At 43.2% G+C, this 18,214-nt stretch overlaps 1 protein-coding gene across 7 annotated transcripts in view; it reads right to left on the reverse strand.

Moving 5' to 3' along the window:
• ZBTB46 (zinc finger and BTB domain containing 46) overlaps window positions 1-18,214 on the reverse strand; it is a 52,992-nt gene that overhangs the window by 15,562 nt on the left and 19,216 nt on the right. For 6 of the 7 annotated variants that reach the window (XM_050314059.1, XM_050314061.1, XM_050314060.1 and 3 more), the window contains 2 exons: window positions 6,224-6,505; window positions 135-307 (listed from right to left, as the gene is read on the reverse strand). In XM_050314059.1, coding sequence (XP_050170016.1) covers window positions 135-307; window positions 6,224-6,505 — 455 coding nt within the window. The remainder of the gene's footprint in view (window positions 1-134; window positions 308-6,223; window positions 6,506-18,214) is intronic. The other variant, XM_050314063.1, reaches the window with a different exon arrangement.

Consider the following 18,214-nt stretch of genomic DNA (forward strand, 5'->3'; position numbering starts at 1 on the left):
CTGTGTTCCTTTTAGAAAAACTAACAGACTAAAGTAGAAGGCATTAGGCCTTTCAAACTCCTAACTGAGAAGGATTTGATCAAACAGACACCTTTGCATTTCAATTCCTTTGCGCTTCTCCCCCCCGATCTTACCTGGGCTGAGGAAGGCACCTCTCCTTTTATCACAGTTTCTGGTGACATTTCACCAGAAGAGCAGATCCCGGGGGGGCTCTGAGTGGCAAGGTGTGCTGAAGGCAGCGGGGGAGATGGTGCTTCCACTTTGCCATCACATTCTCCCCTTGAAGGATTCGAGTTGGTGCCAGGCCCTGGGGAACACAGGAAACGAGTCTCACCCACGTGAACGAGCACCAGCTGGTGGCTTTAAAAACGGCCTCGCAAAGGCAGCGCCCCAGCACTCGCAGCTCATCTTCTGTCAGCGGGAGGGAACGCAGCAGGACAGGGATGCCAGGCTTTTGGTCTTTCTGGTTGGTTCCTTGGGTTTTGTTTTTTTTTTTTAAAAACCAGCCTCCCCACCCAAATGCTGGAGTTACACGGCACGGCACGGTCACTACGGAGTCCGTTGGGAGAGAGAGAAGCACAGTGCAGCACAAATATCCAGAGCAATCACATTTCTCTTGGAGAAGCACCGTCCCAAACACATACATTTCCATCTTTAAGGAACGTGCACACAGACTTCATTCCACTAACTTGAAAGGTTCAGATTTCAAGATCTGTCCGTGGCGGTTTATTTAATATCGGGCTGTCAGTCCTTGATCTCAAAGTGCTTTACAAAAGATGGGAAAAAGGATTCCTGTCATTCTACAGTTAACAAGCAAGGAAGTTCAAATATTTGTACAAAACTCTTCAATTACACCTAACAGTCATTACAGTCTAAAAATCCCCTTTAGATCAGAAGGAAAACATGCTGTGTCCAGCCCAAGCAGAGTTGAACCCTCTTGCCTACGCTGCAGCAACAACCAAATAGAAAACAATATTCCAGAAACTGTCCTGAAAAATCAATGACAAAGCTAAATACAAATAAAGACTGTGCCATCAAAATCAGTGTACATTATAAATTATTAAACAAGCTTTAGCACACGCCTTGAATGAATATTGGAATGACATATTGAGCGGGTCGTTCTTTTTGAAAAGCAGGGAGGCAAAACCAGAAGCAAATACAGCATAAAATAAACAACTTTGTACTTAAAGCATTCTATGCCCTAAAGGCTTTTCCATTTCCAGCACAAGAGAGTTTGATTGACACCTCCAGGGATACAAAAAACACACTCTCCAACACGGGCTACAAATAACAAGTCGCAGTTTACACTGTGTCCGAATACAAAGCGCTGTGATCTGGGTGACAACAAAGCACTCCAGTGAAACCACACCAAGAAACGTGAACAATCCCAAACTTTTTTTTTTTTTTTAATCAGCTATGAAAGGAAATTCTGCTCTTGTGCCACAAGCTGGATGTTTGATTTACCTTCCTCCCCTTTGATCCCAGATTGAAGTCTTTCACAACTTATTTGACTCTATTCAGCTGGGATAACAACGCTCCAAGGTTTCACTCCCGTGGTGCTCATCTGTTGCTGTTGTAATTTAAGGGTAGGACAACAAAATGCTAAAATCCCATGTATTGAAGATAGGGGGAAAAAAAAAATCAGAAAAACCAGGAATTTATCAGTATTTCCTGTTAGAAACCGTTAGCAGGAATCCAGCTCTCCAAGTCCATAGCAGAATTCCTGCCTAGGCACATTCCTTTTAATTCCCCCCTCGAACATCCCAAACTGATTCAAACTGCCCCAGAGGCATCTCTGGGTTGCACTTCCTTTAACTAATGGTACTTCAGCATGCAGTAAAGATCAGCCAGCAGGGCCTGGCTTGATTAATTCTTTTTTAGCACCTCTCCAGAGTTCCAAAGGCGCCCAAGAAACTCTGCACTTCTTAAAGCAAAAGTTAAGGCTCATGAACGAGCAGTGAAGTAGAGCACAGAGAAACAATAAACTATGATCCAACTGAGCCACGAAGATGTACAACACAACAAAGTACAAAGATGAGTTTCCAAGCAATATTTAATATTTATTTTGTTTCAAAAACTGCAAGTAACACAAAGAAAAGAAACCCACATCAATGACCCACACTTTGTACACGAGAACCCAGAGGGCACCTGGGTTTATGTTTTGTCCCGTTCTGACCGGTGCTGTGAGAAAACTTTTTCCCTCCTAAATTTGTGCAGAAACAAATTTTAATCAAAAGTATTTTAACTTCCTAAATCAGAAATCAAAAGTGCTTTCCTTCATACAGAGGATAAAGCAGGGATTTAGCAGTTTTTATATGAATACAGCATTCTCTGACAGTTGGACAGCAAATTACTGTGGAAAAGTAAAAGGCAAAGTTATTATATCTCGTTTAAAATTGCATCCATTCTCCCCTAAATCTTCGTGTACCATGTACAAAAATTCCATGCCAAACTGAATACCTTTAACTTCCTCTTGGGAAAAGTCAACCACTGTGTAAAATGTGTTCCCTAACATCCAGTGCAAGAATAAATTACTGGCTCCAATGAACCACTAACTAAAAATAATCTATTAGTTGGTTTGCCCAAAAGAAAAGGGCTCTGTGTACCATGTAATCACTTGGACTGGAAGCTTCATAGGAATTGCTTCTATAAACAGTTTCAGTTGCAACAGGGTAAACAGGAAAAGCCAAACTTAGACATATAAAAAAGCATGCAATGTACTATTCTGAAACGTGGAAGTTGCCCTTTAAGGGAGCCAGTCATCCCATGGCCCTAAAATTCTCTTCTTTTTTTTTTTTTTTCCCCCTTAATAAGACAACAAGGATGTGAACTAACCACCTCATTTTCTAATGAATATTAAAATTCCCGTTCTCCTGATTATACTTGGCAAAACCAGCTCAAAAGACTGGGACTAAAGCCTTTGAGACTTCTGGCCATGTGATGTAACCGTGGGGAACAACGCTACCAAAGTTCAGGCTCACAAACGGAATAAGACACACGTTATTAAACCAAGGAGCTCTGCTGAAGTCAGAAATCACAGAACAACCACCTGCTTTCAACAGACAGACCAAGAAAACACGTCAAAGACCAGGAAAGCTGAATTTCTCACGATGCCTCATCCGAAAGGCGCCCCCAGCAGCGAGCCATGCAGGTTCAACAGCCAGCACTTCCCCAGATGATGTCGGTGTTACCCAAGAGCAACTCACATGTACTTTTTTTTTCCCTGCAAAAGCTGCACCTTCCAGGTTTCTGACAAGCACACGAACAACGTCAGTCTCGATCACACACCATGAACGTCAGACTCGCAGGGCCCCTCAGCTGCAGGTTACCTGGCACCTGTGCCACCCAAATTTAAATTTTTCCTACTGATTTTAAATTGGTTTGAACTGGTTAACTGCTCACAGTGATACAACAGAACCACCACCACCCCCACAACGCGTCCTGGGCTTCGTTTTCCACCAGCAGAATGACAGAGAGCTTCGTATCTCATATGATCATTACACACAGAGTGAATCAGGAAAAAAGAATAGGGGGGAAAATGAAAACCTTGGGGTATCCTGTAACTTCTACAACAGGGTGAAGTATGCAGAAGAACAAATAAAAACTTTTAATGTATGCAGTGACTTGGAGAGTAATATCTATCCCCTTTGGAAATGGCTTGTCCAAGTTTTAAACATGTTTAATATTCTCTTTGCATCTGTCCACCTCCATTAAGTCTTTTTTCCTCCAGAAAAGCAAAATAAACCTGGACACTGCTCTTTGAGCCACTTATGTACTGCAGTGCTTCATAAGAGAACAAAAAGACAATCCAGTGACAGCAGCCAAGATTAAAAAAACACTTCACAGTTTTTAAAGTCAAGAGAGACTGATCACTTATAATCCCCCAAATTAGTGCCATTTCTTTTTCATATCAGACAGATGAAAATTGCTGGGTTTGGTTGTTTTGTTAAATACAATCTTTTTCACTGTGCTCTGGCCTACTCCTCCCTCCCCCCCCCCCCTTTTTTTTTTTTTTTTAATATAACTCAGGACTTAAAATGACTCAACATCCTCAAATTGTTTTTGAAGAAAAACGTCAAAAACACCTACAAAGCCAGCACCAGCCTAGACTGTGCTTTTAGATCTCCACAATCTTCTTACCACTCGCTTCACTGTCATTTTATACACTGAAAATTCTCGTTAAACTTGATGCCCTATTGTATCCAGTGATGACCACTTAAAAGTGAATCGTGTATCAGATCTTTTTCGAGTGATTAAAATAAATTGGTACCTGTGAATCTGAGTAAGATGAAAGAAAAATATGTCCCTTAACTCCCTGCTTCTGTAAAAACCCCCTTACCAGGCCACAGTGACATCCCCGACTGGGGTGAGAGCTACAGATCAAGCGGGCAGTCTTCTTTCTGACGTGGGCATTTCACTTTGCTTCCATAAAGATGAGATAACTGAAGCTCAGCTGAGTGAAATTCAAGTGACAGTGAGAAGATGGAAAGCAGGGACCTCACATACACGCTGGAAGGACCACCTGAGTCATGGTACCCCTCAGTGAGGTACCAACCATGCCCTTTCCTAACGTATCCAGCTTTATTTTAGCTTATTTTAGAAGGTCTTCTGCCTACACCATGACTGTCCCCAAATTTCCCTCCTCAGCTGGCTGGGCAATCTCTAATTCCCAGCCCGGATTTACGACTGCCTTATACTCATTTGTCTTTACGCCAAGTGGTCCTTCAATTTTTTAAGCAAAACCTAAAAATCCTCCAACCAGGAGAAGGATGATGGATAGAGGGCAGCCCCATCATTACTCCAGTTTATCATGACGGAAGATGAAAGTGCTGATTCCGCCTGTCACGAGTCACGGATCGGAACCCGCGGTGCATCAATCACCCGCGGTCGCCATCGATCCAGGCTCGCCCTGTCCCGGTGCCAGCTGAGGGCACTCTGCTCCCTGCACGCAAACCCAGCCACTGAACTGAGGCAGAATCTGTGCTATTCCATTGCCATGGAGGGATTTCCAGCCCCGGAGCGCTGCCTGAACCATCTAAATCTGATTTAACCGGAGATCATTCGGTGAGTTACCGTGACAGAAACCAGAAGGCGGCATCGGCCGTTCCCCACAAACACTTAAGCTGCAAAATAAGGTACAGAAACCTGAGGTTCTTTAGAGAGATTTTTTTTTTAAAATAATCCCACTGTTTAGACACGAGAAGTGAAAAGAGACACTAAGCCTGGCACTACCTTGTGCAGTTATTTCCCTTTGTCCTACAACTCCAGTGACCAGCTGGCCACTTGGACAGGGCTTGGAGCAACCTGGTCAAGTGGAAGGTGTGCCTGCCCATGGCAGGGGGGGTGGAATAAGATGGTCTTCAAGGTTCCTTACACCCCAAACTACTCTGTGATTCTTTGATTCATCCTCTGACTCTGTGACCGTTATTTATCTTTTGCCATTGAGGAAACGGAAGGAAAACAGAATAACAGATACATTAAGTGAACTTTTCGTTCTATTTAACTGGTCAGTTTTCTCAGCATAAATGAAAATAAGCATTTTCTCCTGGAAATTTCCATGTAGCCCTCAGAAAGCTGCTGCTTGCCCTATCCTGTGTCACAAACGACATCCCCACCTTCTGAGAGCATTATTAAAATACAGCACTAATCATTTCTGCCTCTTTATGCACTAGAGAATCAAGCTGCAACAAAGAAAACACAAAAGTATGCTGAAAAATCAGCTCTCCACACCTAATGGTTCACATCAGCTGTCCCCAACAGATCACCAGTAGAAAAACATTCGTTTCCACGTGCACTTATAACAAAACAGTCAATTGCTGCTCATTACTTACAGGTCCAAAATTAAACTGCTCCAAATAAAGAACATGCAATCTGCAACACCCCAACTGTTTCCACAGACACAGGAGCAACAATAAAGCTGTTCAACATCGATCATGTTTGGATTCGAAACATGGAGCTACTCCTTTACCACAAATATTTTGTATTTTGTTTGCAAAGTTTTGCCAAGCAGCGAAACAGAAATTTGAGGGCGACCGCTACAGAGAGAATATTCCCTTCCACGGATCGATATCAGACACAGGTTTCCAAATTTTACAGAAAATAAAAAATTGGATACAAACACGTGAGCGGTAAGAAATGAGGCAGTGACCTGTGTTTTCTTCTCACTAAAGATTATCCTTATACAAAAGAAAAAAAATATATATATATAAGAACACCAACTTACGAGAGAGCGAGTGGGTGCCTTTGGGTAGGTACTCGAAGAGCAGGGAGCTGTCCTCGCCCAGCATGTCGGCTTTCAGGGACAGCAAACTGTTCTTACTCATGAGAGCCGCGCGCAGGTTGGCGACCGTGGCGGCCTGGAGCGCGTCCTCCTTCTCCGGGGTCAGGGGCTGGTGGATGTAGCTGGATTCCCCGCCCAGGAGAGCCTCCTCCACGTTGGCATAGGGGTCTGGCCGCTCCCCCCTGCTGTCAGAGCTGCTGGGCTCTGTCCCTGTCACATCAGCACCTGCGGGAGGGAAGGGATAATCAGAGACAGGGAAAACACGCGGCACCAGGACCACGCGCCTACCCCACCACAGATCCAAACAACAGGAGCGACAGGAATGGAGCAACACCTATTTTGGCTTTGTTTCCCTCTTTTCCCCAAAAATCCTCCTGACTTGGCCATTCAAAGGCTCAGTGGGAAGTGTTTCCCCTCCAAACTTGGGAGTTCTGTTTTTCCAGCCTGCTCCTGGCCCCACCAACTGGGCTCAACCACGGCACCACGCACTCTGAAGGCAGGGCAGAGGGAGGGAGATGGGTATTGCCTCCTTCACAACTAACACTTGGATAAAATAAGATTTCAAGGTGGTCTGCTAGTAGTGAAATTACATTCAAAGGCTGAAGCTCTGTTTTCCTCATAATTTGACTCCAGTCGTCCAAATTTTCATTCTTTCGTTTCTTCCCCGTGACGAAGGTTTGGAAAAATCCAGTAATAGACAGCATCTAACAGTGGGCTGCTAAGCAATATAAATCCCTTGGGGTCACTTATCTAGAAAATACACAGCAATCAGTGGTTCCCAGCACCTATCAGAGGGTGGGTTTCATACAGAAGTGATACAGTTAAAAAAACCCCAAAGATACACATCAGCCACTTTACAACAACAGGTAGCTACAAAGAAACTGTACGAAAATGTAATGAATTATTAATAAAAATATCAATTACTGAACCCAAACAACATCAAAAAAAGGTACGATAAGGTAAACTCCTCTCTGTGAAAGTGTAGTTTATTTTTGTATTTTTGGGGAGGTCTAACTGAAGATTCTCTTGTGTTTGAACTTTGACTCTCTCATAGTCTTAAATAATTTATGTATTTTTATGTAAAGTGACTCTTAGACTGCCCTCTATTCTTCACATGAAGTAACAAAAATAATGTAAAAAAAGGGCTGTTAGCCCACTTATAAAGTGCATAAAACAAATTGCAATTACCTACTCCACAATCTGCAGCAGCAAACACAGCTGACACGCTCAAAACCCAGCTGAGCACCTGGCAAACGGGGCTGAAGCTTCCAAAACTCATGCCTTTGTAGCATTTCTCCCATCAAGATGCAGAGGGAAAAAATCCAAATCCAAAGAGAAGGTACAGATAACGAGCAATTGGATGGAAAGGGAAGCTGTTTTGCAGATCCTGAACATTTTACTGCCTCCTCGTTTAAAACAGATTTAAATCTACTCAATGCAAGAGGGAACTGTTCCAGCTCAAAGCAGTGGGACGACAGGAACACCATCAATACCTGCTGCTCTCACACACCCACCCTGTGCTCCTCAGGGCAAGGAATTCAGGTGTTGTCCACACACACCACTGCAATAAACTTCCTCCTGCCCAGGTTTCAGGGCAGCAGAGCCCAGGAGAAGGGAGGAGGCGGAGTGTGAGACACCGGCCCTCGGCTCCCGCCACTTCAATCCAGGGCAAGGCATTAATCTGCAGAGCCTTAAAATTAAATTAAAATTAAAAAATGCTAATGAGGACACTGGTATCGTGCCCACCTCCTGCAGCCTGGAAAACAGCTGAAGGAAGATCATTATTTTTATCTCCATTTTACAGGTGGTGGCTGCCAGGGAAAGGCGCAGTGACTTGCTCGAGGTGTCCAGCCCACGGAGCCGGGAGCAGCCGGTGGACTTCCCAGTCCCAGCCCAGGGCATATTCCAGGTCAGATTCCATAACACGTCCAGATCGGCTTTACTAAGCTGCACTGTTCTGCCAATACCTCTTTCTCTTAAGTTTTTCCACTTCCTTTAAAAACCAAAACAGCCTCAAAGCAAACAGTAAGGAAAAAGCAATCATAGGCAAAGTGCTCCCACACCCCAGAGATGTAGGGAGTACTCAAGACTAGGGGCTACCAACACAGTAGGCAGTTCATAAATGTGAACTACCAGAGATGCTCTCTGTTTAAAACAAACCATTTTCCCTCCTCCATCTGTGCTTTGCTTGAACAGTATCATATTCATATCAGTTTTATTAAATCTTAGCCAAGAAGAATTCAGATGTCTCAAATTTTTTCGTGTTTTGTCACCCCTTTGTTAATGGCTCACAGGGGATAGACATTTTTCTAGATGATAATGAAGGTTTTTTTAAAGCAATCCAGCATGCCCACATAAAGGGAAATTACAAGAAATTAAGAACCAGCAGCTGTTGGAAAAGGTGGTGAAGAAAGTAAATTAAACTTTAGCCCATTAAACTGGGACAGTAGCAGAGAGCTCCATCACATCAAAGCCATGACAATACCACAATTCCTCCGCCACTCACTGCCTACACGGGGAATCACAGCCAGAAAGGGTGTTTTGTCCACGAAACTGTGTTCCCAAATAACCAGGCAGGCAGGAAATCACCTTGTGTTTTCTGCCATCCTTTCTTCAGAGCCTGTTACAGCTGCTGACTGACAGTTGCCAGAATCCGCTGCTGCACATAAACACTAATTGCTAAAACACACGCAGATTAATTGTAACCACAACAAGACATTAAATGTTCCTCAAAAGCCAAGATTAGAGACAGACAGTGAAATAGATGCTTTAGAGCTTCCAGTATTTATAGCTGATGTAATATAATCAAATACACATTAAGGCAAAATAAATATCCACTTAGTCACACAAGTACTAAAATACTCCTGGCACACCAAAACTCCCCAAAAAAATGCACCAAGTTCCTCTCCACGGCGCCTCCGAAACCACTTCTCTTTTCTCTAGAATGCAGCTCCTTTTAACAGGATTTAGCCAAAGAATTATATGAATCGAAAGCATCCGTCACTTCCCAGTAATCTAAACTGTTTACTCCAGCTTCAGCCCCACGTAAACCGGGCTTTAGTCAATGAGCTTCTATTCCGCAATTATTCACTGCCACAGGTCCCGCGGCTGCCCGAGAGCTCCGTCCGAGCCCTCCACATCTCATTTTTCACGCCGCTGGGACAGCCCCTGTGACTGCAGAGATCCGGGCTCCACACGCAGGAAATCCCGAGCTAAACACGGGATTAATCCCGCTCGGAAAACTGAGCTCATTAGTCTCTTTAGCCAATCATTATTTTGCAGTTATTCTGTTACACCAGCCTGCTTTCCCAACACAGAAGGCTTTAGAAAAGCTTTCTTAGTTGGTGACTTGAAAAGAATATTTTATTATTGGGGTTTGCTTTCGTATAAAACACAGGGTCTATTTTCTGGCAATTCTGTCAGCAGTGCTCCCACGCAGCCCTGAAATTCTGTAAGCAACGTTTCACTGGTGAAGTTCTTACACATGAAAGCCTCGTGTAACAGGGATACAGGGTGGGTCTCACAGAGGTCACACATCCCAGCTGATCTCAAAACACACCTCCCAGCCACGCTGACCAGGCAGGCTTTAACAGATCCATAATAAACCTCATGCCAGGACAGCAGGAGTAGTGCAATACTCCCAACACACCCAAGGTGGCTACTGCAAAATCCCCAAAAAGTCCTGCAAACCGAGCTCCTGTCACACAAACCCAGCTATAGGAAAACCAAGCTGCACTAGTCAAAACAATCAAGCGCTACAGACACTTGGCAGCCCCTTGGAAAGGGCTGTGGCACAAATAAAAGTGATGAAATTTACTAAAAGTACCCAAATTATATGCTAATGTGATAATTTATTTCCCAAGATCTAGGAGGAAACTGTCAGTAAAAAGGCATTAAACCCAGGCCAACAACTGAGCAAAGCACACGTGCCACCCCTGAAACAGCAAGGAAAAGTTTCTCTATTTTAAAGACTCCATTTGGCTACCATAATTAATTACTTTAATACAGAAAACAATTTTTTCCCTTGTATTTCTTCTCACTGCTTCTGTCATTTTTCCTCATTACAGCTTAAACTCATCTGTTACCAAACTACCTCCTCAGTGTCTGCTTCTCTCACACCACTTATTTCTTGTTTGTACTGTGTTTCAACCTTCTCAGTAAACCCCCAGTGGGGTTTCCCAGACTCCCAATGCTATTATTCTGTTTCATAATTCTTTTTTTTTTTAATAATTTTTTCCTCTTTTCATCTCTCACGCAGACAGCTGAACACCTAGAAATCTGTAGCTGGAGGACTAAACCCACGAGAAGGGAGACAGATGTGAAGGAAAGCCACACAAGGTTACATCTGCTGCTGGAAAATTCAAAGCAGAAACAAGCCTTTTCCCCCTAAGAACTAAAGGCAATGTTTTGCCAGGTCAATCTTCCACAGAAAACCCCACAGCAGACCCTCCAGGTGGTGGGAATGTTCTCCTTTTACATAAATCAGGGTGGAAAGGTGGACTGAAGGGGAGACACTTTGGGGTACAGGAGTCCTGCTGTCAGCCACAGCAAGGCAAGCACCAGGGAAAGTACAGTCTGGAAGCACCAGCAACTGGAATTACATCTGGAAGGGTGTCACCATCAGAGAGAGAAGTCACCCTGACCTGGGACAGCATCACTGCTCTGTTACCTGGAGTCATCAAAGAACTGCAGAATAATCAGGTTGAAAGTGACTTCAGGGCTACTTTTGGAGATAGATCCTGCTGCTCAGCAGCTTGTACAGCCCAGTTAAGAACATCTGCAGGGGAGAGAGAGCACAGCTTCTCCACAACTCCACCATTTGACCACTGGCAGGAATCTCTTCCTTCCACCCCAGGAGAATCTCCCTTCCTGTTACTCGTGTTCATTCCTTCTCATCCTTTCTCCTTCCAGATTCTCAGAAGGGTCTGGCTCTGGGCAATCCATCTACCCCCCTCCTGTTTTGCAGGGTTAAACCAAAGCCATTTCAGCCCTTCCTCATACACTTCATCTTGATGGCTGGGATTGCTCAAGCTTGTCAAAAGTCTTTCTTGGCCTGGAGATCCCCAAACTGGATCCTGCACTCCAGATGCTCTTCCTAAGGCAGGCAGCCAAATTTCACTCCTGCAAGGGCACACAGGCCCCTCTTCAGCTCCTTACCGAAAGATTTTCTGCAAAGCTGCTTTCTCTCCCCTTGGCTGCCAACCCCAAGTGCTGCACGGGGTTATTCTGCCCCACACGCAGGACTTGGTGGAATTCATGCTGTGCCTGGCACTGCTGGCTCCCAGCAAATCATCCCTCCCAGCCTAGTGCCACCCAACAACCTGCCAGGGGTTCACAACATCCCACCACCAGCATCAGCCCTGGAAGCAGCCTGTGATGGATGCAGGCAGATGTTTCTGGGGCAGATGTTTAGGATCTCCTGCACACAGCTGGGTAATTTTTAGTGTGATGGCAAACGTAATTTTCTTCTGTTTACAGCATGTCAAGTGGGAAGGGCAAAGGGAAGAGGTTCCAACATCAGCAACTTCTCCCCACCCCAAATTCCTGCGTCCTCCCCTGCTACTCCTTCAGTGGTACCATGACCACAAGTGTAGTTGTGAAGTAAACTTGAGACAGGAACTAATAGGTTAAAAATAAACTGATTTATTAAAAAAAGCTATTTTTAAACCCAGATCAGTTCCCCAATCTGGTTCTCTACATGGGTGCAGAGACATTTTCACCGGAACAACTGCAGGAGGGCGTGGGGGTGCAATTAAGCATCAAAGAAAAGTGGGAGCCACTTAAACTCAGCTTTTGTTTCAAGGACACAGTCAAACTGTGACCCGAGCCAAACTCTTTTGGAAAAAACTTAGGTGAAATCAAAGACTTAATTTTCTGAGGTTCTGCCACCTATTTGTGTCAAGCATCTGCCCCACAGCAGATTTCATCTAGAATGCCAGGGATGATGTGTCTTGTGTAAGTTTAGGAAGATTTGGCTTGATCTCTTGTATAAAAGACAATTAATTTTTAAACTCTCAGGGAAAAAAGAAGAGTTTTCATTTCATAGTGATTTTTTTTCTTGTGAATTAAAAAAAAAAAAAAAAAAAAAGTAGCACACAGGCTGGCAGAAAAATGACGATCTTTTACCAAGCTGCTAAAAATACCCTTGGAGCTCATGTTTCAGATACCTCCTCCTTCCTACCAGAAATCCCTCAAAAGTGTTTCACAACTTACTATTTGTTAAACAACCCCCAGTGTTCTCACCCACTGCAATATTTACACGGGGAAGTGATGCCATGAGTTATACTGGGTTTGATTTGCACCGTTTTGCAAACAAAACAGTACACATGTGGATGCAATGAATGTGCACAGCATTCAAAGTAAGTTCCAATTTCCTAGGGCAGGAAACTAGCAAATATAGATATTTAACCACAACATATATGATTGTTAAAAACTGCCTCTGTATTAATGATTGCAAGATATCTTAAGTGAATCCTTACAGAACCAAAAACACAGTCACCTCCTTCAGGCTCTTCTTCCAGGTTTGAGTCCTACTACAGCTTGACTCCAAGCAGGGTGATCTGGGACTGTCAGGATTTGGGTTCTGAAAAAACCCCATCCTGTATGAAACTCTCAATTTCCAATGCTGTTCCTGTTTCTGGAAGGCTCAGGAGGAGCACAGAGGCTTCAATATAATTTTCAAGCCTACAGCCATAGGATGTTCGCTGTCTGTGTTTTGCTTTGCCAACAGAAACATTCTCCTCAACACCTCTACAATAACGTTGCTAAAATAAATCAGGCTTGTTCTACACAAATACCACCTGGTTCTACGTTGCTACTTCTGCAGTGTATTCTAAAAGCACAAGTGTATCTCCATCTCTGCCTTCCTCCAAACAGTTACCAGTGTACAAATAACAGGAAAATTCCCTCCAGTCCTCCAGGCATCTGGAAAAAAATAATCAATTTTCAAACTCTTTCCCACAATGTTTGTTTTTCTACCACTGAAACAATTTTCTGCAGATACTTTTCCAAGGTCTGTGTTAGCAAAAGGATCTCCTGCCCCAATCCTGCTGCTTTTTGCTGCTCCCCCACTGCCTGTGAGTGACCTCAACTCAGCTGTTTGTGAGATAAAACCTGCTCAACTACTGATCTTCCTAAACCGAGATAGAACTCCCAAATCCAAAAAAGAGGGAAATGGTTAAACTGGGTGAGTTCATTCTTTTTGAAACTATTCTAGAATGGAATAATAAAGTGTCTTCGAAGGAGCAGGAATGACTGGGAAGTGCAGAAATACCTTAAGCCGCTTTTGTTTCCCTAAAATATGCGGAGAATTGTACAGTAACTTGAGACTATCACTTTAAAAATACTAAGGTTGACTGCAAGCTTAACCTCTTCTTCCAAGTCTGGTAACTCAGGCAGTTAAAGGACTGACACTGTTCCCTGTGCTCCTTGGGACAGAGAGAACCTCTCGCTGCTCATCAGCACAGGAACAGACCCAAACATGAAGGGACAGAAATAAAACATTCAAGTACCACATTCAATATGAACACTTGTGATATGACAGAATGCTGAGTTATAAACTCTAAAACCCCTCAGAACAAGTATTTACCCTTTTGAAAGAAGTGCCTGTAAGAAAGGTAAAAAAAAAAAATTAAAAATAAATCAATTCTGAGACCAGTACAGCAAAGTTTGGGTTTGAGTCCTATCACTGCATCTAAAGAATTAACTCCTACAGTGTTTTAATGCAAAACCACTGCAAATAGGGAAGGTAAAGTCCTGAACAGTGCTGATGGCAAAGTAGGAGTAGGATTTATGTTAAAATACTGAAAGCTTCTTGATTTCTCACTTGTAATTTCAGTAAAGAAAAAAATAAAAAGGGAGGGGGAAATTGTTTTTGAAAGGTTGAGATCTCTAAAGATGAGCCCAGTGTAACCTTGGCATAGGGAACAAATAAAATAGTGAGAAGGGCACTCAAGAGAGGGAAAATTCCTCTGATCTCTGGAGTTAAAGCAGATTAACAGAATCAGGGCTGCAACCACGGGGAGGAGGAAGAGGAGGAGGAGGGCTTGGGAGCCTGGGGAAAAAGGAATGTAGGGTGGGGAAAGGAAACACACACTGAGCTTTGAGCTAAAGCTGGTTTAGGGTGGAACCATTTTAAAGCCAGGGTGTAGCCAGGGACTGAGTGTCTGGGTTTAAAGGGATGATTTTCGTTTCCAAACTTGAAAATAACCTGACCTAACCCTTCAATAACAGAAACTCCAAAGTCACTCCCACACAGATTGTATCCTAATAATTTCGTCAGCCTGTAACTGTGGCCGTGCAGAGAACCTGAATTATTCACTGAGCACCCTCTGCATAATTCACCATACGGTCACACAGGTCAGTGGGGCTTGGGGTGGGGTTTTTTTTTTTGGCTTGTTTTTGCATTTTGATGCAACTCAGAGCCACCTCCACACAGTGCACTGGCGTTTTGTGCACACCAAGAGTTCCAAGGAGGGTCCAGGAACCTGGGCAGCTCCATAAGCCCCAGGAATGCAGGCTAAGCCGATTTTCGGGCTAAGAAAGAATTCGGGGGGGTGGCATTAAAGCACAAAGCTGTAACCCCTCCAGGTCTGGCTGAGAAAGCAAGGCTGGCATGGCTGACCACCACTGCTTATGGCATTGAAGTATCTCCCCAAGAAAAGCATCATTAAAACCCTCTTGTAGGAAAAAGGAAATTTTAATACCTTGCACCGTAACTGCAACTTCACGAGAAGAAGGGGGGGAAACGCAGTAATGAACTTAGTTTTCCAAGTGGCAGGTAATTTGTATTTTACTATTACCTACCCTCAAAAATACTCCAGCATCTTTCCAATGAGCTGAATGCTTTGATCCAAAACGTCTATCCTCCTTAAAAAGCGATCTTTCCAAAATTAGGCATGAAAGAATCCCAAAATACGCTGAGTTGTGATCTAAGTAACAAACCAATGGTAGGAAACCACTAAAATTTCGAGCCTGTGTCGGTTTAGGGCATCAGATATTTATCTGACAACTGAAATTTTACCCATTCCAGTTTTCAGTCACGGCTGTGACAAACACTTCAACCCCTGCCCGAAGTTTCCATATTGCAACCAGGACTCAGACCATGGTGGGTGGATTGGACACTCCATCTCTTCAAAGCAAAGACCATTTAAAGGGAGAGTAACTGGCTGTGTTCTGTCCCAGTGAGTTTTCTGACTCCCACACTGCATGGATCATTTCAACACCACATGCTTCCAAGGGTTTCCTTAACACCTCCTTCAATAAGTTTGTTTTTTTCTCATAAAACAGAACAAAAACCTTTAAGAGTTCCTTGAACACCCTGGATCCTGAGTACAACCACCACACTCATTTTTTTCCCTACCTTTTCTCATTTTGCAAAATCTGTATTCTTCTACTTGGACTGACATTTTTGCCAAATATCACCACAGAAACAATGGAATTTTCAATGGAACTATTGATTTAATAATAATTTGAAAATACGAATCAAGGAAAGATCTGCATTGACAGAGGGACAGGAAGCCTTGGTAGCTTGATGAGAAAAAGACTTTTTTTTTTTCAAGAATAAAATCATTCACCTGCCTGCACTCAGACAGGTCGAGATACCTCACTTGCACAAAACAGCTGAGAGTTCATCTAGAACGGGCTCTCTTGCCTCCCTCTGAAGCCTTCTGCAGTGTAAGCCCACTCTATGATGCCACTGTTAAGCATCTGTGCTCACCAGCAGCTCCTGTAATCATGATTTGCTCTCTGGAAGCCAAGACAGCAAAAGGGATGGGGAAAGGCTGAGGACAGCAGCTGTCTCCAGGCTTCCCGGGGAGCTGCCAGCACAGCTCCCTGCAGCAGGCACTGCCATCACGTGTGTGTCATTGGAAAAGGAGGAACTCGAATGTCTCCTCACCAGGAGGGAGGAAACTTGTGCATAATTAAAGATTTTTTGAGAGGGGAAAAATGTTAAAGGGGACTGTGAACTCTGCAAAGTCAGGAGGATACAGTGGAGTCCTGCCCGTCCTTGCCGTGGAGGTCGCTGCTCGGGGCTTAATCAAGTCCTGAAGCTCTTCTTACAGAATACAGAAATATGTAACCAAAGGAAAGCAAAGAGTTCCCAATGTGCAGAGTATTTAAAAAGGACTTTTCTGGTTTTAAAATAATTAGCTTCATTTCACAGTCAATTGGCACACAGAAATCCACTCGCAGCTTTTGGGTGCAAACAATCAGAAGATGCGTGGGAGTTATTTCCTCAGAAATAAATTCCTGAATCATAATTACTATGCTTGAGCTAACACATTAATAAAGCCATCAATAAATTCTTCAAAAGACACCCTCCAAGTGACAAGAGTTTTCCACTACACGAAGAAGCAAATCCAGCAACATTTTGCTACCCTAACAGCTCTCATCCTGAAGGTAATTGTCCTCTTTGGCAAGAGCCTTCCAAACACCACCTGATCCTCTAGTCCATGGACTTGTGATATGTAAACCTTCAAAAACGTTATCCAGCAGTGTTAAAGGAATTGTAGCCTAAGGAAAATGAAGATGTTCATGGCACAAGACTACTTTTGAATTTCATAAGCACCTTTGATATGAAGACTAACAAAGAGCAGTATGTTTTTTCAGAAAACCTATGAAATTCAAAAGGGATAAAATAAAAGGCAGACCTGCCCTTTTAGCAAGTCTGTGGAGGAAATTCTTCTTGGCTCATCTGTGAAAAAAGTTATTATTTATAAAAGCCAGTTTACTTTGGAGAATTGCCTTTCCAAGCTAATGTGGCTTGGTGAGGAAAACATATATATGAATGTTTCATACAAGGAATGACAGGCTGACACCCTGAACAACTCAAACAGGATAAGAAAGAGAAAACCTAATGTGTTTGATGCTAAGCAGACAATCCAAACTAATAAATTGAATTTACCATGAAAAAATGGTCCTCATGAAGCTTTGTGCTTGACTGACAACACCCTGGGAAACTGTGAGCTGAGTCACACTCTCAATCCAGCACCTCAACTTCCTTTGCATTCTTTTGCAAATCCTATTTGATCATCCTTTCTTGGATGAAGAAGACTCTTCATGGCAGACATGAACAATCTCTTGCTATTTCCACGATGTTTGATTACCATTAATACGATTACTCCAGACACTCCTTTTCATTTTAATCTGTAACGTTGTCAAATTTAAAGACTCTCAGCAGCACCCGGGAAAGAATCAACTGATTCACAAAGAATTTTTTTTACCCTTTCAATTTAAAAAAACCCAATCTTTGTCTTTTTCAGACCTCATTGATTAGTAACTAAATACAGTCTGCTTAAATATTTGAGACACTTTAGTACACCTGCCTGCATTGACAAGGACGTGTTTCCCACTGAAAGAAGCACCGCTGCTGAGTGTGAATGAGCTGTGAGTTGCTTGAAAAGCAGTTTCAATGACTGCAATGTGCTTCTTTGTAATACAACTGGAACGAAACAATCCTGTATAATACAGGACTAGGAGCAGCACTTTCAGTCTGTGAAGTGTACTGGCCCCAAATAACCAAAGGGTGATGCAATAGTTACTTGCAAGATTCTCCTTCCAAAATTCTCCTGGACCAAATGAGAACCTTGCTCAAATTTGCGAGGACTGAACTTTGAAGATGGATCCTCCTAAATCGATTTTTGCATTGCCACAAGATCTGTGTTAGTCCTCCAGCACAGAGGCATTCACAAACAGTACCCAAATTATCCCACAATGAGGGCTTTCAGCCTTAGCAACCAGCATCTTAAAATAACTGATTAGATCAGAAAAGTGAAGGAGCCTCAAAGAACAAAGAGTTCTAGGTAACTTTCTTTCCTCTTAGTTACTTATGAAAGAACATTCAACACCCATTTCCTCTAGCAAATGAGTAGCTTTTCATCACAGCTGTGAACAATGGGACACTTCTAAATAAATGAGGTGAAAAAGAGCCCT

This window comes from Myiozetetes cayanensis, unplaced genomic scaffold (genome assembly GCF_022539395.1).
Source record: "Myiozetetes cayanensis isolate MyiCay16 unplaced genomic scaffold, myiCay2020 scf19, whole genome shotgun sequence".
NCBI classification, from domain to species: domain Eukaryota; kingdom Metazoa; phylum Chordata; class Aves; order Passeriformes; family Tyrannidae; genus Myiozetetes; species Myiozetetes cayanensis.